General features: G+C 42.1%; 1 protein-coding gene across 10 annotated transcripts in view; it reads left to right on the top strand.

The window, feature by feature from the left end:
* Nucleotides 1-27,214, top strand: part of RUNX1 (RUNX family transcription factor 1) — a 547,678-nt gene that overhangs the window by 442,857 nt on the left and 77,607 nt on the right. For 6 of the 10 annotated variants that reach the window (XM_078656908.1, XM_078656907.1, XM_078656902.1 and 3 more), the window contains one exon: nucleotides 14,559-14,663. In XM_078656908.1, the coding sequence (XP_078513034.1) occupies nucleotides 14,559-14,663 (105 nt within the window). Of the gene's footprint in view, nucleotides 1-14,558; nucleotides 14,664-24,739; nucleotides 24,797-27,214 lie in introns of all 10 variants that reach the window. The other 4 variants (XM_078656904.1, XM_078656906.1, XM_078656901.1 and 1 more) reach the window with 1 other exon arrangement.

Genomic DNA, 27,214 nt, shown 5'->3' on the forward strand with positions numbered 1-27,214 from the left:
GAGCACGAGAATAATTATTATTCATTTGTTGTTGTTGTTCGTAGCATTCACAATGACAATGATAATTAAAACTACAATTATAACATTAATGTCCGTATCATTAGCATTTATATTTTATTTAAAACATTTATAGAGCGCAGCTGTCGCCTGGCAGGCATCCTGGCGCTAGGGTGGCTACTCCTAAGATAGAAATAGATAGATATATGACATATGTAAGCATGTAACAAAAGTATGAAAAGGAGTTTATAATTTTCTGATAACTGTCTGGCTTTGTCATCAGTAGTCACCAACATGTAAAAAGAAATTACTAGAGTGTAGTTAGTTATTTCAGTTGAGTAGTGGCATCAAGACGCCTCCTGCCAGAGCCAGCAGACATGGTGAAAGGCAGGTCATAATGCAGAATTACAACCACCGATTAAATAATACTTTTTGGTTCCCTTTCTTCTAAACCCTTCATTTCCCAGAAAATTAACAATCATTTGCAGATAAAATAAAACTATGCCGGTCTGCTTATTTTTTGCATGCACATACTCAGAGATTAAACATCCAACTTACTAAAACATGTTTTTTCAACATACTACAGGCCACGTATTGAAATTTTTCCACTCTAGATTCAACATTTATTCCGCTTTCAAGTGGAGCAAAATACAAAAAATGCAAGTGGGTAAGATGAAGCATGATAGCATGGCTATGTAGTATAAGGAATAAAATACCCTCTGCCGAGTGTTTACAGGATAATGCAAACCACCTCAAAGTTCTGTGACTGTATAAAGGAACTCTGCCTTTGGCCTTTTCCTCCATACGGCATGATATACTTTAGAGATTTGTGATATCCTTATCACATATGGCAGGTAGTAGATAACACTTAAGTAAGTGATAATGGAAAAAAGAGGTAAAAAACCAGAAGTTTTACGTGCACTATGATGTGGTTAGTCCAGAAGCATTACGCATGTTTGTGAAAACACCGTCCTGCCACAAAGCATGAGATCACATAGTTTCAAAGGATCTTGTTCCATCTGGCAATGCTGCAGGGTTTAATGTCTTCCCGGTCTCCTGAATGCAGGAGAGTTCCCAAAATAGAAATTATTCAAAACATTGCCATTGCAAATCAGAGCCAGCCTCACAATAGAAAAGAGGAAAATTGCTAGTGTCCCGGCTCTGCTTCCAGTTGGTAAATTGTGCTTACGCGATCAGTGTGCCGGCAGCCCAGCACAGCTGAACCCATAGGCAAAACAATCATGAACGGAATGCCTTAGCGGACACCCTATGGCGTAGTCAATCGACGAAAAGAAGAAAAACAGGCTGTATCTAGTGTCTTCTGAACTGAAGGTCTTGTGGATCGCTACAGAATTTGTCATGTACTAAATAGTAGCAAGTCACACATGCCCAAGGGCCAAAAACAGCCCATCTTTACTTTAGGAAAGCGTGTGCATACACGAGGATGGACTGGCACCAACACGATTATTTAGCGCAACTTAAGAGATTTACTGTCTTGCACTACAGGAATGACATGTGCAAATTTACAGGCAATGCGAACAAACCAAAATCTTTTCCCTCAGGGGAATTATTTGTATTAGAGAATTATACAATTATCCCAGATAGAAATATAGACACTTATGAAAATATATATCAAAGATGCATCTACAGACCATAAGAGTATATGACAGTGCAAAAATCACCTGACAAATGTAGTTGAAACAAGCTTTGCTTTGAATGTAAACTTCCAGTAATATGTGAAAATGTTTAAGGCCAAGAAGGACACAAAAAGTCACCACCTAAGTTTTTACCACACAAATATGTGCACTTCTTCTTTCTCATTCATACCATAGGAAGATTTGGTATTTAGCTGCAATGTCCTGTCCTACAATTCTTTTCTAGTTCCCACTGATGTAAAACAGTGACCACTGGCTCTTTGTTCCGATAGCCGTACATCCTGTTATTTTCTCGGCACTGCCCATTAACAACAATTTGTGAAACAGTCTACTGCATCGATAGCGCACCCCATTATCAGACCCCCTTAAACAAGTAATAATGTCTACACCAATGACATTCCCTGAATCAGTGCCCAAAAAGCATGTATTTGCATAGAAGATCAAAAATAGCAGGCCAAATTTATTAAGGAGTCATGTTGTCCTTGCATCACCCAAGGTGACGCAAGGCAGCACATTTCCCTAATTCAGATTTAGAAAGCCACGTAAGGGGCGATTTGCACTGCCATCTATGGCTTTGTTTATGAAATGTAATGCAATGCAGCTGATAGTGCAACCTTACCTTACATTTTGAGCTGGGAGACGTTCCATGGGTGGATCATGGTTATTCCTGTGCATGCATCCATTAATTTGACGCAATTCCAGTTTTACAAAAGTGTGTAAACCTGGGGATGCTTCAAAATTGGTACCTGTCACATGATAGAGTACTAAGCAGAAAAATGTGTTTTCTCCTACTTATTTTGTGTTTCTATGCATGATGGGTTTTGCACCATGCATTGACAGAGCAAAATACCTCTTTGAAAGGTATCCCTTCCTGCACAAAAACAATCCTGCCCATAACACAGGCACCCTTGCACTATTTTGCAAGGGTGCCTGCTTTGGTGTGAAGCAGCACATATTACACCAGTGCAGGAGAGAGCATAAAAATCCCACATCTCAGTAAATTTGGAGCATTTCTGCTTTCTCCCTTTCACACAATACATGCCAGAAAGTTAAAAATAGTAAATGTGCCCCAGGCGTGTGTGCCAAGTGGTAGAACGTGGAAGGCTGACAGCAACCGTGGTAATGTAGAACGTGTCTTCCACCTTCTCATGTGTTCCTCACTGCCACATGGTACTTCCACTGGTACCCACAGATAGAAATTTCTAGCATTGTTCATATGTCATGCTCTAGCACTAGCTTAACTGAACTATGCATTCCGATATATTGTCACAGGAGCACCTCAGTGGCCAATGAAACACACTGCTACTCCTGGTTCCATATTCTTTTATATCTTCCATTTTACTCTCAATCCCTTCATCCTCTTATATCTTTGTTTTTTTCTGCACTTTCTTTGTTCGGATAAAACTCTATTTCTACGTGGTGGGTACATCGGCTTGGCTGTAGTTCCGACAATGGCACAAAATGAAGCTCTACATTCAATGCACACATTTTGTGCATATTGAGTCGAAGGCAAGTTCGGTGGCTAATTGTCAGCCACGTTAAAATCAACATTTTGGCTCTGCCATGCTACTTTCTTCTCTCCCCTGAAGTTAAAACCTATAATTGATAATTCTAGAAAAATCCAAGATAAATAAAAAAACATACACTGCAAATAACAGGTTCATTTAATTAACAAGTATTGATAAAGCCAATAGGTCTGCTGTTGGCTGCCAGCCTTTTGCAATTATTGGTGCTTGTCATGATTTTTTATAAAACATTATTGTGGGAGCTGCCGAGCCCTAGTCAATATTAATAGAAAAAAATATTTGGGGGGTTTAAAAATGAAACATTACCACTGAAGGGAACTACTCTGTGTGCAGTTGTGCTCCTTGCGAAGGAGCAGAATGTCGTCATTCACAGTAACATCCACCCATGGCTCACTGCCAAATGATTTTAAGGGGCGGTCTGACAGCCCCTAGAGGTAAGTATAATATATATTAGTTTACTATTATCAAAAGGGCTTGACTAATACAAAGAAACAGGATAGGCGGCTGGTGAGCAGTTATGGGTGTGGAAAGGGAGAGCTTCAGGTGTCTTTCAAATAGCTACAAAAAAAATCATCGGAAAGCACAGCCTCCTAGCCAGAGCCGTTTAAGCGTATTCAACTCGCCCAAGAGCACTCTATGGGAAACAAGCCCTTTGAATGGGAACCGGCCTCTTGTGCAAACACCTGAAGGATGCTAAAAGCAATGATTCACTTGCATATTCGGAATTTTCACAATAGGCGTGACGTCAAAGTACACATGTAGTAATCCCTTGGTGATGGGTGCCCTGGGTCATGGTGCCCATGAGCGCTGCATTCCTTGTTCATACCGCTACCATCTACACCAACATTAATTGGAGTTTGTTCTGCAGTGTCAGATCAGTGTGGTGGATGTGAAGAAAGCTCCTGTCGGGATCATCTGGGAGTAAGAGTGCACAGGTGGCAATGTACACCCTCATTTCACCATTCCTCGTGTTAACACTGAGAAATAAGGCCATGCTTAATTTGCGAAAAATAAGTGCCGGGGCCTTTGTCAGGAGGCCAGTGCAGCTTGCACCAGCTCATTTCTCCTGTCAGCACCACCTATGACTGAACCAACACAACTACTAACCATAAAACCCTACAAGGCGGCCCACAAAGCGGTAGAAATGACCAAGAAGGCAAGCGACAGCCATTTTAAGGTATATTGAATTAATAACCAACGTTGTTTTGCTTGTCTCTATATTAAAGAAACAGTGTCACCATGTGGCAGACTGTCATAAGCGCCAGTGTTCACAATTAAGTGTGGCTGCCGAACACCAAAACCCACCGGCTCAAATTAAGAACTGCTATAGGGTCATAAACGTCGGCGTCATCTCAAACCCTCCCTTCTCTCTAATGCTCACCTACAAGTTCCACTCAAAAAGAATATGCTTTACCACCCTTCTTTTCTGTTATTGGACATATCACTATTCTGGCTTTTAAAAATGTATATGTTAACAAGTTTAATTGTAAGGTACTTAATGAAGTAGTGCAGTATGTTCTTTATGTCCATGCAGGCTTCCAGCCATGCTTTGTACAGCGCACATACATGATCACTTTAACGATATAAGTAACACGAGGGATGGCTTGCTGCTCACACAACTGTAGAATAAGCAGTGGCCTCTCTGTAACAATGAAGGCGAAAACAGTCATGATCCAGTTTCTGCTAAATTCCAGTTTCAATGTTCGAAAGTTCAAATGTGTCTCATATCTGTAGCTCTTATTCGAAGTTCCTCAGCTTAAAAAATATAAAGCCAATTTCTCTGCTCCGTTTGGAAGAACAGAAAATGTACACTAGCATTGTTCACATGAAAAGTCTCGGCTATCTAGAGAATACTGTAGGTCGTCTGCTTGTCTGTTGGAGCCAAGTCTCCGTCTTCGTAAGAATTAATCTAGATACGATCTGCATCGGTCTTTGTTGAAACTGGTGCTTTGTCCAGCTCTGGAGAGAATATAATCTTTAAGTCACCGTCACCAGATCAGTCTGTTGTGATTGATAGTGAAATCTACAGGAAGGGTTCTCTCAGTGGTGTATGGGTCATAGCTTTGTTGGTCAAGGTGAAGACCCAGTTGACGAGAGTAGGCACTCCCAGCCATTTCAATTGACGAGCTCTCCATGACTCTCACATTGGCTGCACACTTGACACGTATCATGGATCATGAGCCACAGTCTCGCTTCTGTGGTCCATTGAGATCGACGGACAAAGCTAGTTGGCAGGTATAGCTGTTCAGTCCATGAACTCTGGCGATGTACATGCATGTGGACGGTACAAGTCATATCCATTAAAACAGTGTATACCCATGGGTCGAGGCCGATGAACGACACTGCTGCTAGGTGAAGCATCATATGAGCAGCAGCATTAACATTGGAAGAAAAACATGGCAGCAAATAACTTCAGAATTGCTGTGGCCTCCTGTATTTTTATCTATGGTTTCATGCCTTGTCCTGGTTTGACAAGTCCAATGTGATGGGGATTTACTGAATTGATCATTAGCATAGGATAACACTCAAGAGACCTCAAACTTTTCCAGACACAGGAACTATATTTTAAGACATGGATCTTGACCCAACAGTACAGACAGACTTTCAACTTTCCATTGTGTGACTGAAGTTATGGGTTGTGCTTCACAGGTGTGTGATGAGATATGGCAGGGATCTTATTCAGTTTAATGTATCTTTAACCCCTTCGACGCTCGCATGAAGTACACCTCTTGTACACTCATGACGAGCTGAGCTCGCCATGAACCGCGTTTTTTTAAATTTTCCAGCGCACAGCGGAAAAATGCACCGCATCGATGGTGTTAAAACAATAGAGCTTGAAGAAGCAAGTCACAGCTTGTTTTCTTTTGTAGGTTTATGCGCTTGTGCTATCCAGTCTTTTTTTGCGTATGTGAAATTATAGTGGTGATGTTATATTGAAAAGAGGTGACTTCATCTTGGCTGAGCAAGGAGTTAATGCGGCTCTTGTTTAGATGTACCTTACTTACCTCTAATCACGGCCACTGTAATTATAAGAAAGGAGAGAACCAAATTATGTGACAGGGTTGACTAAATTATGAAGCAAAAAAAGGCAAATTATGCAGCCTAATGCCCCACATTTTGTATTTGTATTATCTCATTATTTTTTTTATTTCAACACACGTTGATGCTATCTGGGCAAAGTTTCAATAATTAGTACCACTTTGACACTCAAATACAGAACACTGGAACGGTGTCTGGTCAACCTTTGTGAAGCTCCTTTCGCTGTGTGGCAACACATGGCGACGCATTTTTTATACCTTTTGAGCTAGAAACATTTTTTGGGCTGACAACGTCAGATTATGCCGCAGATGATGGATTAAATGGCAAATGCAGTAAATCCATAAATATGTAGAAAATGCCACAGCTGCAAAATCGTGTAATTCCAGTGGCCCTTCCTATAACTAGATAGTAATTGAAGGTGACATCCTTTATAGAACTAAAGAGGAATTGTGCTTGCCCCTTTCACAGTGAATATTTTGTATTTCATATATACTCTAAAAGGTTCCTGTTCAGCCTCCAGCCATTAATAGCTTACCTCAGGAACTTTCAGGCATGGGTTTGAGACACTGTCAATCACATATTGCATCGGCCCACAGGAGTATTTTAGTTCCACCTTCCTTGCATTTGTATGAATCCATCCTTTCGCTTCCTTTCGAATGCATGAGAAATTATTGTTCACATAGAAAGTATTAAAGGTACAATCCAGTGCATGCACCATGCCTAAGCTGCTGTGATCTGAGTCTGATTCGTCCATTTAGTTTCCCTTTTATCTTCAAAAAATTATAATTACAAACATTTCCAAGCCTCTCAGCACTTTCACTTCATTATTTTCCATTCCACTGCATTGCTTCCATTAAGGAGGATGTTGTGTGCAGCGGCAGGTCTAAGCGGCACTTGGCTGCCATTTTGGGAAGCTGAGCCGTCTTGCTAGGATGGAAATGTAATTATCTTGTAATCGCGGGTTTGCTGAAGGGAACTTAAATTAACAGTGCCAGAGAGATAAAATAGAAATAACTTTACACCATGACAGGGAGGCTGAGCGGGAGGGCAAAATGGAATAAACATTAAAACACAGTGAGCATCCCACTGAGCTTTTTCTAAGTAGTAGTGTGGAATGGCATTACTACAGTTCAAAGCAATTATCATTTAGCCAAAAAACAATTCCTCCCTGAGCACTTTATAGTAAGCAAACTTCAAAAACCATCAATTAGTAATGTATTTCCTTTATCAGTCCATATATTTCCATTGTAGGTACAGCCGTGTTTGAAGTATTCTCAGTTCAAAACTGGTCCTTCTTCAATTAGTAATTCATCATATTTCCAAAAATGTAGCAAAATCCAACAAAAATTCTCCTTCCAATTGAAGTTGTTTACTGTTCCAAAGTGTAACCATATAGTCCCAAAGCGTAGCCAACACGTGTTTCGTCATGCACTTCTTAGTGCATTATTGACTTCATCAGGGCTAAATCACCTTTCATATCAATATTCATTTGCTCCTGTAACAATTTGTCCTACACGTAAAAATCCACCATCACTCAATGCGCTACAGAAAAAAGTTTTGTTTCCTGTACTGATTGCAAAGTCTCGCAACACCCCCTTGGTTTGTCGATAACTTATTGTTATATCACCATTCCTTACTTCGATATTCTTCAAGCCTCTAATACCACGATCCTTTAAATTTTCCGAAACGTGTGGATCATCTTCCGAAGTATCCGTCCCCACAGCACTGTCTATTCCAACTAGCGTAATCACTAAATTATCATTTAGCCGCCACTTAGAAATCTCTTCTAGCTCAGATGTTCCACATTTCTTAGTACCCAAGCACTGACCGACAGATGTGTTTCCCACTGATGCACATGCATAGCAACCGAGGTCAGTATACACACTACTGCGCACCGGAATCATATCTTCCATGCGGTCAATTGGCCACCCTCTGCCCCTCCAAAGGTCCTCTCAGAATATATTATGTCACATCTGACTGGAGGCCAAAGAAGGTAACTGAAACCATTCTCTTCCAGTTTGGACATTTACTAGCACCTAGAAATGGCACCAAAGAATGAGGCGCTTTGCACTAATCTACCAGTAATGAAATTGTTAGCTTTTCAATTTTGACTATCAAATACCAATACGAGCCCGACATATCAGTGCTCTAAGATACTTCTATTCATACTTATTTAGGCTCAAAAGTAATCAGTTAACTATTTTCACTACAGAGTTTAGCAGAGGCCTGGTGAAAAACTGTTGGCTTCTTCATACACAAAAAAATAGTTTTAAAAAAAGTGCAAGTAGGTTGTCTTTGTCATTTATACGTGAACCATATAGTTCTGCACCTCAGTCAGATAATGTTTTTCAAGAGTGAATTTTCCAACTGTTTCCTGGAGGGGAGGCGTCTGTCTGGGTTTCTCCGGTCAAAAGGTGAAGCCTTCCTCAGGGCGGGCCCGGCTACTGAAAGGGAGTGTCCGCCCACTCTCGAAAACTGTGCTCTGGCAAGCGCAGCGTGTTCCAGTTATAGAGGGAGGCGCCCGCCCTGGATTATACAATAAGAGTGCAGAATGAAAAATGCTGCAGAAGCAATAGATGGAATGTATTGATCAGATAAGCGAGTTGGAACCCTACCCTCTCCGTGACCTTCATCAGGGGCGGCCTTAGGCATGTGCAAGCTGTGCACCTGCACAGGGCCACCAAACCCCAGGGGCCTCCACGCCAATATAACTCCTTAATATAATAATCCTCTGAGGATGGATACATATTTGCGTGGCGGCCCCTGGCAGGGATTTGGCAGCCTCCGGCTCTGTTCCACTTCCTAACACCCTGAACCCCCCTTCTGAGCTCAGGGGGGCTCTGCCCCGCCCGGAACCCCTCTTCCGGGGCCCCCTACCTATGCTCACTGCCCAGGGCCACCATGAGCCTAGAGCCGCCCCTGCCTTCATGCAATATAGGAAAGGAAGGGTCACGTACCTGTCTGTACCTTATGGAGCCTTACCCATCTCTGAAGCAAATATATGTATGAATCAACGCAATAAACATAAAAATGTAGTAAACCTCAGGCCCTTTCCCTTATGCAGGTGGTGATGCTGTCAGGTTTACCTGCAGGTCCATCCTCTGTGCACTGCCTGGGAACTTTGGGGGGCAGTTGAAGAGAAATGGGTGCTCAAACCTCGGCTAATGCAGGATTCAAATAAACATGCCTCTGGTTCACAAATACTGCTGCCAGAATAAAAGGGGGATTCTTGGCAAGTCAATAGCACTTTGTTTTATCCTAAGGTTTATATTTATATGTAAATCAGCCTGGATGTATGACATTACAACGCATGCATTTACATCGCATGCCTTTACAACGTAAGTATTACAACGCAGTCCATTACAACGCATAGTGCTTTGGGGTGCTGGATAGTGAATAGTTTAATTTACTATTCCAACTCCAGTCCCCGTGGACTCTAGGGAAGGTTATTGGATAGTAAATTAACCTATTCCCTATCCTAGAGCGCCCCCCAGAGCAATGCGTTGTAATAGTTTGCGTTGTAATGGTTGCGTTGTAAAGGCTCTGCGATGTAAAAGTTGCGTTGTAAGTGTTGTTCACCAATCAGCCTAGGTCCTCCTAGCTGCTCAGCCAGAGTGAGAGATGGTGATTTGTGTAACAAACACAATGTACAGCTTTGACCGTGTCCTGGGCATCCAAGCTAGTGGTCTTCTTGTCACGCGTAATAATTTTCGGAAAACACAAGCTAGTCATCTTTAAATTTGACCCCAGAATCCGTTGTTATTCTTATCGATTGAAATGTCTTCACTGTGACTCTATGGTGGCGGAGGGCAATAAGATGCAACATCAAGACCCTGCGTCAGCCTGCCAGCTGAAGGGCCTGCAGAGATCTCCACCTGGGAGGGCTCCTGTGTGTGGTCTACCCCTTGCTTGGCCAGGCTGGGCGTGCATCATGATGCATTTTGCAGACCAGCTGGGCCATAGCTGCTAATCTGGCCTCGTTCCTCTGGTGCCAGCAGAGCAACCTGCCAGGTCTGTCAATCTCTGCCTAGTCCACAGCGGTGTCAGCTCTATTGCTATAAATATGGAAGTAAATATCCTGACCATTTAGACATTCAGTCCGCACTGAACGTTGTTGCACTCAATTTTTTACCTTCTCTGACCCCTAGATCACTCACACACGTGTATTGATGGGAGTCAATTTGATTTGCTATCATTACACAACAAAATAACTCACTTAAATGGGATAGTACTAATAATTTGGGGATGTAAGGGCTATGATGCTCACTGATTCAGAGGAAGCTGTGCAATCGAGTCTGTACTTAGCGCTGTAAGCGCAGCGCCACCACATACAGTTAACAGAATTTGCAAAAAAACTAAATCAGGTTGCTCTTTTTTCATTTTGACAACACATATTCAAATCGGTCCACGGACTGCATCTGATCCCTGCCACGGTGTGAGCCGGGAGATCACAAATTGGAATACAAAAGCATTACTTTTATTTTCATTTTACGTCTTGCCTACAAACAGCTTTAAGCTGTGTGTTGTCGAAAAGACATTGTGAACAATACCAACACTTGCAGTGAGCTCTGGGTCAACCGATGCATACCATTGGTTGGTTTTCTTGACAGTCTCATTTGCTTGCTTCTCATTCAATGGCTTCCCTTCCACTTACTGTGTCCCTTTCATGGATACAGCTTCTTTGCCATCCTATTGGCTGGATAACTTGAATCATTCAAATGGTCATATTCAGGGACTACTATTTTCTAGCACTTTCAATACGCCATGGCAGTGGAGTGCATACGCCTTCTTGCTCTCGCCCTTGCGTGCTGCTTCCCCTCTAAATACCCACTCCCCCATGCATACTGTGTTGCTTCCTCCTCCCCTTGTCTGTTACTTTCCCCAACCCTCCTTTTTTTCAATCACATTTCCCCCTCCTCAAGCTCCACCACAGCTCGCTTGACCCCACTTCCTGTGGGTCTCCCTGCCCTTCCCTAACCAGATTCTCTATTGCTCTCCCACCCCTTCCATCGCGTTCATAAAAACATGCTTTTTAAAAATCTTTTTGAAGGCCTGGCAGGTGCAGTTTCTTGCTGGATGCTCATTTTCAAGCATGCGCTTTTGCATCCATTTAACTTTTTAGCGCTTCAAACTAAGCATCCGCCATCTTGGAAGTGCAAGCAAAAAAAATGAAAATAATTTGGTGGCCGCATCATGCCATATGATGAAGCTGGATTGTGCCAGAATAAATGGTGCAACTGCATGCTGCAGCAGTGAGAACTATCTATACACAAACTCCAGTGATTAACGGTAAAGAGTTAGGGGTACACATGGAACTCTTCCATGCGTAGGCTGTTGGGTTGTTTTTTTGGGTGGCGGTAGTTGGTGAATCCTCCAACTCTTAAAGTTAATCTTTCCATAGTAAATGATACACACTGTTGCCATGTGGTGTGCTGGGCCACAGAGCCCTAGTCTAACATGCATGGCTTCAGGTATGTTCCTGCATCTACTTAAAGGCTCACAAGAATACCCATAAATTGTATTTCCTATTCATTTTTACAAAGTGTTTCATATGGGCTGTTTACTATTCCTAAGTGCTACAACTAACAGATACTACTTTGAACTATTCAGTGGTTCTCTACCCACCTCAGAAGGCTAGAAGGCGGAGTCAGCCTCGCCAGGGTTTAATATGTTGACCTGCTAATTTCTGCATGTCTCAGCATGTAACTCGCTGAGCCGTCCTGTCCAAAACCACACAGGCCACTGGCGCGCCTTGTGGTTGGTAGCAGCTGACCTTTTATTAGCGGCTTTGTAAGAAGACGTGGAAATATAAGAAGGCCACTGCAATTCTTTAACCATTAATACGACCACAAGCTGATTATGTATTCCTGGCGGCTTTAAACAGGCACTTCATGGCTACAATTTAGTCTTTTCCGAGTTTTGTGCAGGTTCTCAGGGCTGTAAATAAATGCAGTGCTGGGTCAGACAGCCTGGCTCCTGCGTGGGTGGTTGTGACTTAGGCAGTAACTGCCCACGCCGGGCTACCAGCCAGCCCTTGCGCCAGTAAGGACAAAAACACAAGAAAGAAGACATACTGATAGCATTATCGAAAAAGACAGGAAAGAAGAAATACTGCTAGGATTTCAGCGATGGACCTTTTAACAGTTAATGTTAAAAGGTGGCACCACCGGAAATTCAAAATGACGTTGTTCGTGCTGCACCAGAAGGCTAAAACCCTAAAGCGTGACAATAGTTGAAGATGAGTAACTCAGCCCAGACCAGTCCCACTCTGTGTAGGATGCAGAAGGGAAAGGAACATAGAAATCTATAACTGCTCTAGAATAAGAAAATAGTAAGGTGTAGGAAACCCCTTTCAAAAAATTAAATTAGGGGGAACCGATTTAAAAATTAGACCCTGGGAAAATTATCAATTACACTGGCGTAATTTGTACAATTTGGCATTACACGATTTATGTGGAATGTCACAAATTACGCCAGCACAACATTTTGCACACTTCCTTACTGCAGAGGATTGCTTTGAGCAGAAAATGCCTTGTGGGAGACAGGTTCGGGCAGAAAAATGTATAATGAGTGACATTTTGTCTTCAGACCAGTGCCCCTTGCTGGGAGACATTTTTGAATGTGAGGCATGCGCTCATAGTTAATTTTCGCTCGAGTTACCTCAAAACGTATTTCACATAACTTACTTGTTAATTTATCAAAACTTTCCATATATTTTGCATTATTTAGGGAACTAAATTAAGTGATTTTGCACTCCCCTGGTTGAAACCTCAATATATTGCAACATCAATATTTAGAAGAATAGTTGAGAATGTATAGGTTCTTTCACCAAAGTTGGACTTCAGAAAGTCGTGGACCGCCCACCGTTGTCTGAGGCGATCTTCCTTTTATACGACCTGTCTTATGCTAAGAATTTGCATAAATGGTTATAGTGTCTGCATGTTTCTATGGATGTGGTTGAAATGGGCTGTTCTGCTTGCCATGATAGAACAAACATCATGTCGACGAAGAAAACATAGATGAATATATATATGTGGCCTGGTTCTATTAGATTTATAAATAAAACACGTATAGAAAGTTTGCTGAAATGAGCCATAAAGTCCTCCACCAAGATTATGTTATGATGACCTCGGTAATCATTGTATTGCCTCAGAAATTTACTATTTCAATTTTAACTTAAATCTCCCTTTGAAAATGACAAGGTATATCAGGTTATACATTGAGTGTTGTGGTAAGCATGTAGGTCAGTGTACCTTGTAGAAGAATCTCTTGTGGCTAAGAATTGCCAAGGTGGCCAACTCTTGTGATATGGTCGTAACAAGGTGATAAGGTGAGCTATGAAAACCTTGTCCGCAAACTAAAGACAGCAATGTCCATAATCACTAAAGATAAGATACAAGCACTACAATCAAGATGTGGTAAATTCATCTGGAGTCCAGGGAGGCCGAGACGGGCAATGAAGTTTATGACTCTACCGTATTTGAGGGGAGGTATGGGGGTGCCAGATTTTTTTCTATATTACATAGCTTGTTTTCTATTGAGGATGAGGGTTTTGATTACTGGAGAGACAGGAGCTGATGCAGCTGTTATCCCTACCATCTTTGAAATGCAGTTAGGCCCATTTGCAAAACAATTGTTAGTTAAGGAGATTGATGGGAGCTACTACAAGCGGACTCGCTTTAAGGTAGTGCTAGGTGCCTTTAAAGTGTGAAAATGGCTTACGAAAATAATGGCGATAGGGAAAATATCTTAGTATACGCCGTTTAGCGCATATAGGCTAAAAAAAAAAAAACAAGATGACCTCAGTAATCATTGTATTGCCTCAGAAATTTACTATTTCAATTTTAACTTAAATCTCCCTTTGAAAATGACAAGGTATATCAGGTTATACATTGAGTGTTGTGGTAAGCATGTAGGTCAGTGTACCCTGTAGAAGAATCTCTTGTGGCTAAGAATTGCCAAGGTGGCCAACTCTTGTGATATGGTCGTAACAAGGTGGCCAACTCTTGTGATATGGTCGTAACAAGGTGGCCAACTCTTGTGATATGGTCGTAACAAGGTGATAAGGTGAGCTATGAAAACCTTGTCCGCAAACTAAAGACAGCAATGTCCATAATGGGGCTGTCTGAGAAGGATTGCAGTCTGTATGAAACTCTCCATTAGTGCATTAAACAAAATAATTGTTTTTTCTGATTAAATAAAGCTCTTGTATTCTTCACTACTTGCTGATACCCAATACCTGTGTATTTTGGCAGAACTGAACCTATTTCTTTTCAGGACACAAGTTTAGTATCAAAATGTAAACTTCTCTCTAGTAATATCCCATGTTTGCTCCCCCTAGGAAAGAGCTTCACACTCACCATTACGGTCTTCACCAATCCTCCGCAAGTGGCAACCTACCACCGCGCCATCAAGATCACGGTGGATGGACCGCGAGAACCGCGACGTAAGTAGACTGACAATACGCTGTAGCTTACTGAAATACTCGGGGCAGATGCCCTACAACCTCAATTGATGCAGACAGTGGCGAAAAACCACCCCTTGCAAATTACAGTAGGGAAAACCCATCAACAAGAGAAAACAATACACACCCTGGTCCCAGTGAGAATTTGCATTGTCACAGCTTTGTTTACACCTTGTTTGGGGGGTGAAATGCCTTACAGAAAGCTCCTGGGTTACTGATCTCTAGATAATTCTTAGAGAGTGTATCTTTTCTACCACAGGAAAGAATTAGTGGGTAATGGTGTAATGGACCCCCTTTCACAACTCGGTTCACTATAGTGTCAAGGCCCCCCACTCACAGCTCGGTTCACTATAGTGTCAAGGCCACCTCTCAGAGCTCGGTTCAATATAGTGTCAAGGCCCCCCTCTCACAGCTCGTTTCACTATAGTGTCAAGGCCCCCGTCTCACAGCTCGGTTCACTATAGTGTCAAAGCCCCCCTCTCACAGCTCGGTTCAATATAGTGTCAAGGCCCCCCTCTCACAGCTCGTTTCACGATAGTGTCAAGGCCCCCGTCTCACAGCTCGGTTCACTATAGTGTCAAAGCCCCCCTCTCACAGCTTGGTTCAATATAGTGTCAAGGCCCCTGTATCACTGTTCGGTTCACTATAGTGTCAAAGCCCCCCTGTCACAGCTCGGTTCAATATAGTGTCAAGGCCCCCGTCTCACAGCTCGGTTCACTATAGTGTCAAGGCCCCCCTCTCACAGCTCGGTTCACTATAGTGTCAAGGCCCCCGTCTCACAGCTCGGTTCACTATAGTGTCAAGGCCCCCCTCTCACAGCTCGGTTCACTATAGTGTCAAGGCCCCCGTCTCACAGCTCGGTTCACTATAGTGTCAAGGCCCCCCCCTCACAGTTCGATTCACTATAGTGTCAAGGCCCCCGTCTCACAGTTCGATTCACCATAGTATCAAGGCCCCCCCTCTCACAGCTCGGTTCACTATAGTGTCAAGGCCCCCGTCTCACAGCTCGGTTCACTATAGTGTCAAGGCCCCGTCTCACAGCTCGGTTCACTATAGTGTCAAGGCTGATGATGTAATAACAGCCATTTATAGATTATGCGTGTACCCTCAGGGCCTCTTGGCACTATTGACAGATAATGGCTGTTTACTGTTACCCTACTCAAGGGTTCTCGTTCTGTGAAGCTCAGAAGGACGAAAGGCTGGGTGGACCTCAAAGAATTTGTACCTGTGCCCATGGGATCAAACACCGATCCCTGCATCGGATGCAGTAGTCCACTGGACCACCAAGTCACTACTGGATCTGCCCTGATATCAGCTCCACCACCATAGCTGCTCAGGTGGTTGAGGTTCAAGATACACAGACCATAAGGAGAAGTCACACAGGCCCATATTGTACCAGAAAACATGAAATTATGCAGGCAACCAGGATTTGGCCCCTCAGTGATCATGAAAGTGAAATATTAACCTCTCGGTCCCTGCACCCACACCCTTCCTCGCAGGACAGAGCTGGCAGATCGAAACGTATGACATACTCGGTCTGAAATACAACCACTGTCGGTTTATTTATGCGGCGCGCCTTGTACCACTTTGTAAGTTATGAGAACTGCCAGTCTTAAAACAAGACTTCCATTGGGAAGCTGGAAGTGGATGCCCTTGGGGGCACTTTTTCAAAGACAATCCTTCTTGCCAAATAGATTTTTTTTTAGGTGTGTGGGTGGAGGAAATGGAAGAGTGGGTGTGTGGAAAAAAAGCTAAACAGATGAGGAATGGCTCGGAATATCTGGGAACAAATCCACCAATGTTTCGAATGTACTGCCTTTAAAAAATAACAGATGTAGCCCTTTGCTACTCGGTGCCAGCTTTATATTTGTGCTTCGTGGGACAAAATGACTCTCTGCTAACTTTTGTCAACATAATTTCAGGGATTTATAACTGTAATGGTGTGAAATGCACCTTCTGAGTTTTCTTTTATCACAACTGCATTTTTGTAACAATAGACTTATTCTGTTTGTATGTTCAAATATAGATTTCTGAGAAATGAACAGCAAGAAAAAAACATATTCATGCATGGCCACATTATTAAATCCTGCCCTCTAGCGACATTGAAATGCTAAGCAGTCTTAGCTGGGGAAACAGACTCTTGGTTGATAATGCTGGTTCTTTTTATTTCAGTAGATTTTTATTGAAAATTATATTTACATGGTGCAGAGGATATACAGGATATACATGGGAGCTTCCACCAACAAGCACTGGGGTACACCGACCCTTCCATAAGATCTGAAACGGATAATGCTGGTTCTGTTCCTGCCTTTACTCTTAAGCATTATGCAATGGGGCGGCTGTAGTGTTTTTTTTTACATAATTTTTGAATTTGCAGCAATTGTCGTATAATGCATTATCTGCTTGATATTCTGCAAAAGTTACTAAAAATGCAGTGAGACTTGTTGCCGCTCAGTGGAAGGCCCTTTGCAAAGGTCACCTTATTGATGGCTACGGCTATATTTGGGTGTTAAACTGGTACTTGAAGGTGCAACCAATGCCCAGACAGACACGTGTACAAATGACAAAATAATGAAGTAATGCTATCCTATCATAATATGTGCTGCATTAAGCTGCATAATTTGCTTTTTCTTGCCGCATAATTTACTCAATTATGCCGCTTGATTTGGACCTCTCCTGGCACCTAATTCCAGTGGCCCCACTCTTAAATTACTCCCTCTGAAGGCAGGTTATGGTTAGTCAGCTGGTATGCAGAACTTTTTCGAGGTAATAAAACATGCTGTTCTTTTCCCTCAAAAACTTTATCTTTCTTCATTCTTTTTATCTCTTTTTCAATCCTTGCTGTGTGTGTTTTATGCTCCTTAAAAAGTGTTAATAAAAGAGTTTCCCATGCTCAGGCGGTTTGCCCGAATTGAGACAGATAGAACTATTCAGAAAGGCATTTTTAAGCAAGTAAAGTAGCACCCCTTTTAGTACTCTTTTACATACTCTCAAGTCCCTTTGCGAATTGGCTGCAAGCCATCTAAAATGGTGATAAAATGGGAATATTCAGGGAATATGCCTATACAGTTAGAAGAATTAGAATATTCTGCTTTCTTTGCACTTTAATTAATAGGGATTTGGAAATGTTGTCCAAGTCACGAAGCCATGCAAGGGTACGTAAAAGAGTAGTCCTGCAGTACTGCTTCCCGTACTCACTAAAGATTTTGTGAATTGTGCCCATCTTGGGTGGGGCTGGGTCATCATGAGACCCTCGTTAGCACATCTCTGACACCTCACCACACAACATCTGGTATTCTGCCATACACCCCGCAGGCTCTGAGCTCCTCCTTATGATAAAGAAGCAGACACTAGGGGATGGAACAACTCTCGCTGTGCATCACAAAAAAATTATATTTGAAAATTCAATTAAAAAAATGGATGTTCATTGATTCATGTATTTTTTCCAGTTAGATGCTTGCGCACATATACTAGTAATTACATTCTACAGCAGTGGTCTGCATTCGTTTAAAAGAATAACCTGGACGGGAAAGCCTCTTTAGCCGTGTACATTATCACTCAGATGTTCAGGTCCTATCTCGGCTTCCACAACCTTTTCCGTCCCCAGTGACCTATTGGACAATCCAATCCTGCACCCTCCGGTTCACTCGCGCGGGGGGACCCAGGGAGAGCCAGGCGCGAGCCGGTCTCTCCCTGGGCAGGTTCGCGCGAGGAACATTCAACAGGTGGGGGGCTGATTAGCAGAGAGGGAAAAGGGGAAGTCAGGCGGGGATTAGTAACTGCGTGGCGGGAGGCGTGAAGGGAGGTTGTTTTGCCCCACCCACCCTCCCTCTTTTTTCTTTTTCTTTATTTATTTCTGGGCTTGTTATTTTGCGGTGCTCTAGGCACTGTTTAGTTTAGGTAGGTTTGCCACTGTTAGGATGGGTGCCTTTGTTCTTTTGTAGGCGGGTTTTTTGTTAGTGGGGGTGGGCAGCCTGGAGCGGGTTGGCCATCCTGAAGGGTAGCGTTGGGTAGGCTAGGGTTAGTAGGCAGGAGTTTGTTCGGGGTTTTGGGATTTAGGTTTCGTAGGCTCACTGTAGAGTTGAATTATGTAAATAATAAATAAATAATGAATATGTTTATGATATTGATGATGCACCTGTCCTAAAATAAAAGTGGCCTTTCTTGCTCCTAAAAGAAGGTGTGGACAATGTTTTCTTGCGCGATTTCCTCTTACAAAGTAAGGCATTATTTTGCTGTTAAATTCCGTAGGTGAGACGGGGTGGACTGCTTGCTCTTCGTGGGCTGAAAAATGCAATTCAGTTGACCTGAATGGTTAGAAAAGAAACCGCAGCCGTGCTTTGCTTTTACCCAATAAAAGCAGTTGCTGACGTTTTTTTTTTATTTTTAGCTGTAGTTATGAAATCTCCCGGACGAGCCCCTGGCAGTCGTTTGTGCTGCTTTGAAGTTCGGTTTCCTGTGCGCGTGCCGCAGGGCCTTGTCTACGACTTGTTTACATGGTCTGTGGCGCAGCGCCGTGATCTGTCGCCCACCTGCGCGTGACGGCAGGCACGTCACGTGACCAGGGTGAAAAACACAAACACAGGAAGGAGGCTGTTGGGTTTCATTATCACTGTAACTCCCGTTAACAAAATGGCACCGAGTTGTGTACTCAGAGAACTAAATTACTACACACATTCTGCCAACTAAGACGTTTTAGCTCACAAATAGTCATGGATTTGCAATGATGTAGGTGTTTACATTCTCTAACCGGATAGACACAGGTCACACATTCTAAAAAAAGAAATGGGGGGGGCTTATCAAGTTAGGCAGTGTGCAAGTGACATCAGAGCGCATGGCATTGCACACTGCATTACACACATTTACATCACAGGAAGTGACATTACAACCCATGACCTCATAGGAAGTGATGTCAGATCTTAACACCTCACTCATGTTTAGCACACAAGGCCAGACTGGGAACCCAAAGTAGCCCTGGCAAATGTCAGTCTAGCACCCATACGGTGCATAGCAAGCACAGCGAGAGAGCCTGACCAATACAAGGGAGTTTTTGGGGGGGTTCTCCTGCCAAGACATTTTTGGGGAAAATTGCTAAAATTATAAATTATTATATATTCAAATGTGTTTTGTTAAAGCATTGTAAATGATGACCTTACAGTGCACCAGGTTACACTAATCTTTAATGGGACTCTTCAATTTTTCCATCACTATCGCCCTCAGACACTGACGTAATGAAACTTGAGACCCCCCTGCAAGGTATATGGAGGGCCCCCCTCCTGACTCATAAGGGAGCTCTATGGGCAGAGTACTGTGCTGAGAGGGCCCCCCGAACCGCGGGGGCTGCAGGGGCCTTTGTTACACCACTGCCTTCAGACAGAGTCTCATCTCTCCCTAGCTCCTCGCTCACATGTATTTCATTTGTTTTTTTAGCACCTCTCACACCAGTGTAAGGTGACGGGGAATATCACACACACATACAGAGACATTGAATTATACGTGTGTAAATAAGTGTATAGAAAATGTTACTTAAGACAAGAGGGACTATAAGGTGTAGTATTTACATATCATCAATGCAGGTAGGCATTTTTTAAGCATACTTGGTTTGGCAAAGAACAAACTCGGGATTCAGAACGTAACACAATTGACTAATAAGAATTTATTTCTACTCGAACAAACCATTTTTAGCAAAATAAGGACAATGGTGAAGTGTGGCTCAATGGTTAGAGCGGCAGACCCTGATTCAGAGGTCTGGCCCGGAACCAGGGTTCAATTCCCGCCTCGGCGGGTCTTGGGCTCAATTTCCTCGGACCTGATAATTCTGGCCTTGGTGCCTATTCTAATCATGGGTCCCACTCTGCAACTTTGGGCAATAGCTTGCTTAATCTCCACAACGGCCCCAACAGCGCTTGGATGCCTGGCTTCACCTTGGGGGTGCCCAGGAGTGGACATTTCACAGGGAAAAACCAGGAAGGGTTCCACAGCGGTATGCGTTACAGCGCCAGGACACCCATGGGTATTAGTGCGCTTTACAAGTACAAATTACATTACAAGTACAAATTACAATTACATTACAATATAAGACCGGGGAAAAAACATAACTTTCTACCTAGATTACGATTGTAACATGAACTGCACATAACAAAAGGGTCTCTGTGACAAAAGCAGAAACCCACTGAGCTATGCACATAACAAACTGTTGTGTGATCTGCATAGTACATGCTCTTTGTAGCAGGCATATGAACCGTCTGCACTAGACAAAACTCGGACCAGCAGATACATTAATCACTAGATTTATCTTAGCACTTTTATTGTTGCCTGAGAACTGTTGGATATACAAGGAACTCTACAGTGCTTTTAGAACAGCTCCACTGCTACAAACCGGTACCCGTTAACAAAAGCGTCCCTCACCCTTCTTGCCTCCCGGAGAAACGCCTTATGCCCAGTACGGCCAGTCCGATCTTATCAGCAGGTCTATCATGAGAACATTGAGCGCATTACAAGATGACTTAAGAAATGCGATTTTGTGCCAAAACAGTGGCACGATCTCGACATAAAATCTGGGCCCCGATTCATAAATGTTTTTTAAAAGTCTGCCACAAGGAAATTGGCAACAAGGGGAAATGTTGCAGTAAATCTGTTCTGCTTAATTGGTTGCAAAGCATGCATTTTAAAATATCTCACGGTGTTAAGGCACATGCGGCAGAGATCTTTGTGTGGCCAGTAAATCTCAGGAAATAATGACGAGAGAACTCTGGAGGTTAACGCATTTGCTGGAGAGATCTGTTTTTTGCCTAGTCCCAGTTCTGAATCAAAGTAACACAGAAGGTTAATGTGTCTCCTACAAAGCACATCATGTAACATGCAGATGACATAGTTTTATTTTATGAAGATATGTAAGTGGGTTACTGCTTTTAACACAGAGATCCTTTTGTTACTTGTAGTGCAGTTCAAAATTGTAATCCTTTTAATTTGGGACAGGGAGCTATGAAGGACATGTGGCTCCTACACTTTATAACCCTGTCTTATGTAACATATCCTGTACATTGATTTACACACTTATAGGATTGTTAATGTATAATATGTATGTGTGATGTAAAGCACTCGGAGACCCTGCATTGGGAAGAGTAATGCTATAAAAGAAATTAAACAAAATTGTGGTATTTAAATTGTTATTTGTATAAATACTGGGACAGACCAACACATCTGAATTTTATGACAGTGCATGCATATTCCTTATATATAGGGACTGAACAAAGTCAAAACCATGCCTCTTTTATGTACTTGTGAAGTAATAACAAGCTGTGTGCCTTTGTCTTCCCTCCATTGCATTTGCATGTAAGTGTAAGGCTCCAGATAGATCCCAGCCAGGATACTCGAACAAAAGGAAGCCTTCTGGCCCCCTAACTTCGGCTTTTGTTTTGGGCCCAGTTGGAATTTAAAATAACAAATCCCTCTCACTGCCTGCAGGTTGTTGCTCAGAACAAAAGCAGACAACGTGCAGGCGCTGCTGAATGTGTCCCGGTAACTGAAAAATAACACCGCAATGAGTTCGGCATATTACAGTGGGGCCCAATCTCTTGGCAGTGTGGGAGAGTGGGTGGACGCTGTCTACCTTTGTGTACCCCCCCCACCCGAATTGTGCCCTGTATAGCGCTATGTAGCCAATATTGACTAGAAAAATAGATTGGTTTGTCAGTTCGACGCCGCAGTTGTTCAGGGTGTGCCATTAGGCACACCCTGAGAAGTAAGAAGACAAATAGGAATAAATAAGTCAGATAAATATGGCTAGAGTGAAGGGTCTGGTCATTCGGAGGTTGCAAATTTGCATTCGCAAATGTCTGCAATCTTCTGCCGAGGTTGGTAGAGTTAGGGACTCTGCTGGAGCTTTTTAACATACTTTTTTTTAAAGGGTACCACCTGGTCCCTTGTGGTCATTTCACAACACTTAGGAGCAATTACTGACTTGTGTTAAGCTTACACAAATTTCATACAAAATTACAACATAGTCATGGGATAAAGGTATAGAACATATGCAAAGTAAGCAAGATGGAGACAAAGTAGATACTAGACTGTTATAAGATTCATGGTAGTAATAATTAAAGAAATATACGGGAATTAGTGTTACAGGGTCGCTGCTTCAAAGCTTTGAGACATTTACTTTAAAAAAAACAGTTGGCTGTGTGGCATCATCAGGACTTCTATTCTGATTTGCACTTTGCACATGGATTAAATATCAGGCACTTTAAGAGATAGAAAGTTGTAGACCTACACTATCAATTCTTCCTTTCTTTCAAATTGGAAATAACAGTTGTGGCTGCTTCTTGAAACTCAATGTCGGGTTTCATGTTGAAGAGTGGCTTAGCTATCATTAGTGCAGCATGTTCCAAGGGTATTGGGGGTGCGACAGTTAAGAGAATGCCACCCATTGCCTTGCCAGCATTAGGGCCCTTGACGCCCTTACTAGGCCAGTGGTTTTGTATTATACTCGGACCCTTGTGTTTACCCCTCTCAAGTTTGGTATAGTCTGATATATTGATGCATGATCATTTGCCTGTCACTAGTAAAGCAATTCTTAATGTTTGCTTTTACCTTCATCCGGTGTTGTCTCCAGCACAAAAATAGGGTTGGAAAGGGCAATGTCCTACTGGCCTACCTGTATCAGTAATGGTGGTGCTGGCAAAAGGCATGATCAGGTGCTACGCCCGACATGTACCACCACCATCAGTTGAGGATGGTTATCGTCTCATCACCAACTACGTTGATGACAGCTACATTGATTGTTCAGGGCCCATGACTTTTACCTTTAACGCTGGTACACAGACAGCATACCACAGTAAAATCTGCTTTAGTCGCTGAACCAGTATTGTAGGAATCCAAATGCGAAAATCACAGCATGAAATGGAAATACTAAGACTTAGTAGAAATATTAAACAATTAAGAAATACTTCTTTAGATAGCTTTAGTATATATACATATATATATATATATAATTTATATATAGCAAATATCTAAATGTTAAGATGGCCATCTCAAAGCAGAGAAGTGGTGCAATGTGTTCAGCATTCAGCTGTCAGTGTACAGCACTTTGAGTGACGGGCACCTCTTGTGCAGATCAATCATGTAGGCATGCGTTAAAAGCTATTCTAAGGGACCGCAATCCATAGTTCCTGGTACTGCCTCAATGGCACCTAAGTAGTTGGGTTGGTTGAAAAGTCATCACAAGATCTATGACAACCATATCACAGCAAATCACATTATGGCCTACGACATCGATTAAATTAAGAAGGTATTGCCAGTGAGAAAATCACGGGCTATGGAATGAAAACTTACAATACTTGTAAAACTAATAAATAACGAACATCTCATAGATTCAAACAAAATACAGCAAATACATGTAATGGTATCTGAGGCTGCAAATGGAAGCCCTGTAGGCCCCTAAATAACTCCACCATCTGCTACTAACCCAAGGAATGCCTGCCTAATCAGTGCAAGGTTATTGGACCACCACGGCGGTAGTATCACCCCTCTCCTGGATACGAGACTCTCAGGGATTTTTTCAGTTGGAATCCGTGAGTTTGAGGACCATAAGAGTCAGGGCGTAACACAGGCCCACGCAGCCCCCGCGGTGCGAGTGGCCTCTAGCCCCAAGCGGCCCCCTCGGCACTGCACTGTGGCCGGAGAGCTCCGGATTGAGCCCGGAGGGGGCCCCTCTAAGTACCGTGCAGGGAGGCCCCCTTACTTTTCGTTATGCCAGTGATAAGAGTTGAAAAAGTGATTCCACGTGACCCTGAAATGGCGTCCATGATTCACTAGCCCTCATAATCAAGAGTAGGCCATAAGGGTAGACACAAAAACCAATCTCCAGGCTTATGTCTCATCCCTGAAGTTGGGCAATTTTAATTATTTATAAAAGTGATAACTATCAAACATCCTAGAAAAAGTTTGAATATGTTTTCTTTTCTATGTACTTTGGAATGTTTGATAATTATAACTTGTCAAATAATTCAGATTTGCCTGATTTTCCTAGTAATTTCGTCAAATAAATCACTGTTTCCTAGATGGGGCTCCCACTGCGTTTCAATGGAAATACGCCCATTCCGGTATGACCGCCATTGGTACGTATGGCTCCTAGCGGGTCCTTTCTTCAAGACCTTTTTATATTTGTATTATCACCTCCTTTTATTTCATAAGACTGTGTTGCATCTAATAAACATGTAAAAGAATTAAAATCCTAGTTGCGCACAACCCTACTACGCTTTAGCTAAAATTGCACCAAATTGTCAACCAAGGCAGCTGTTTTTCTCTAATTTTATTTATATGGTACATCTAACTGTACTGAGAACCACCATTGGGGCTGCTAAAAGTGCATTAGAAACATGCAATGAAACATACAACATATATATATATATATATATATATATATACATATATATATATATATATATATAGTTTCATAACATAGCGTGAATGTGCTGTTTTCTGTATTGAGATATTGTTCAGCACTCAACCTTTCCACAGACAGTCTGAGCACTGAATGTTTCATTCCATTAATTGTAAGTTCACTTGTCCAAGCACAAAGCCACAGTTCTCCTTTTCCATTGAAATGTTATTTTTGACTTTTAAAATGTTTGCTTTCCAAATGCTACAGCTGAGGGCTATGGAAAACGGATCAAAAATAATCAGAAAAACAGGTTTTGTCTCCGGTTGGAAAGAAAATACATATTTTTCCTCTCGCTGGTGAAGACTCTTATTTCTCCCATTTCTCCCTTCTCCACTTTCAAGTAGTTTATCCTAGCAAAGCAAAGGGACTCGTATATCTGGGTTATATAAAAAAAAAAATTGCAGATTTTTACCGACTTTCAAAATAGAAGTGTGAAGTTTGTCTTGGACTATGGCCTCTTTGTCCGCCGACGTTCCTTGATTGCCAACGTTACACAGCTTAAAAAAATGGAAATTGTGTGGTTGTGGCTGTTTTGTTCTATGAAAAGGAAATTGTATATAAAGACTGTTGTGTTTTGGTAACACTGTTATTTTAGTATTTCACTAGTACTAAGCTACAGACAGAAAATGTCAGTTGTTTAATAAGCGTTGTGATTTTGGTCGGTTTTTCTTATAACATGGTCACTGTTACAGGTCAATTAGAGTTAACTTTTGGCAGCCATATTTGCTTGTATAACAAGGAAAGAGTCCTTATCACCCATGATGGTTGAAGGCTATCTAACCAGGAAACTATAACAAGCCCTCATACTAACTCACTTCCTTTTATATTTTGTACTGTTTCAGCTTACTGTCCGAATGTAATCATCATTACTCTAATCACAATAGTAATTTTTTCATGAAGATGCGCATTGCTTAATTGTAATAGTATTTACATTTATATAGAGCTTACTACCCCTAACAAGGCAGCAAAGCACTTTTTCAGCTAGTAGCAGGCCACTCTGGAACCCATAAAGGATTAGTGGTGAAATTAGAATAGTGAAATATGAAATTAATTTGAGCTGTGGATTTGTTAATCTGTTATTTGGATTGAGAAGGAAAGTGGAGGGATAGAAGAGGGAAAATGTTTGCATTTATATAGTGCTTGCTACGCCAGATGAAGTGTTGAAGCGCTGTTACATGAGTAGCATACTACTCCGGAACCAAATAGTCCTTAAACTAATTTGCTCAAGCCACGTTTCAGCTAAACAAATTGCTTTCCAATATCCTTCATCAGGACCTCATATATTTGTTTCACTTTGGCAGCTTTTTGTAAGAGGGCAAATTAGTGGGTTTTGTATTTTTCTTAGCCCTGGGAGTCAACAATAGTTCACCAAGGGTCTCATCCACTCCACATTTCAATTTCATGGATGACTGCTCAATCAGCTTTGTGGCAGTAAAACATCTTTTCATCTGTATAAACACATCATCCAGTTTCATAATTCTCTCATCTTGGTTTGTAACACTGGTGGTTTATTTTGCTAGTGAAAGAAACAAGTTGAACCCATGACCCAGAGTGTGTGATTACTGATGTCAACAAAAGACATACATTATCTAAAGCAAGATTTTGCGAGTCGTTGAAACAAAGAATATGTACATCTTAAAATATGAAATAAGCAATTTCAGTCAAACAAAAGATCATATACCACACTTTTTAGTGTTGGGATCTTCTCAGTCGTAAGACAGCAACGTTTTCATGCAACAGCATCTCTCATATAATGTGACAATTGGATATAGGGGTGGTTGGCTGTTTGAAGCAAAAGGATGCAAATTTATCAGCCCTTTGCACCAGTATTGCATCACAAAAGTGACACAATTGGCCCAATTTGTTGATTTTTGGAATCATATTGCAGTGTAAGACATTTTTTTGGCTCTAGGAAATAGCCCCAAAGCAATGGAAAATAGCATGTTACGCAATAAGGGGCATCTTGTGGGGGTATATGGGTATTTCCCATGCAATCCCCCGTGTATTTTGTTGCAAATACCTATCTATTAATGATGATTTCCTACAGTACAGTACAGTTTTCATACAAAGTGGAAAAAGTGATCAACTATGT

The sequence above is a fragment of the Lissotriton helveticus genome, chromosome 8, assembly GCF_964261635.1.
Source record: "Lissotriton helveticus chromosome 8, aLisHel1.1, whole genome shotgun sequence".
Lineage (NCBI taxonomy): Eukaryota > Metazoa > Chordata > Amphibia > Caudata > Salamandridae > Lissotriton > Lissotriton helveticus.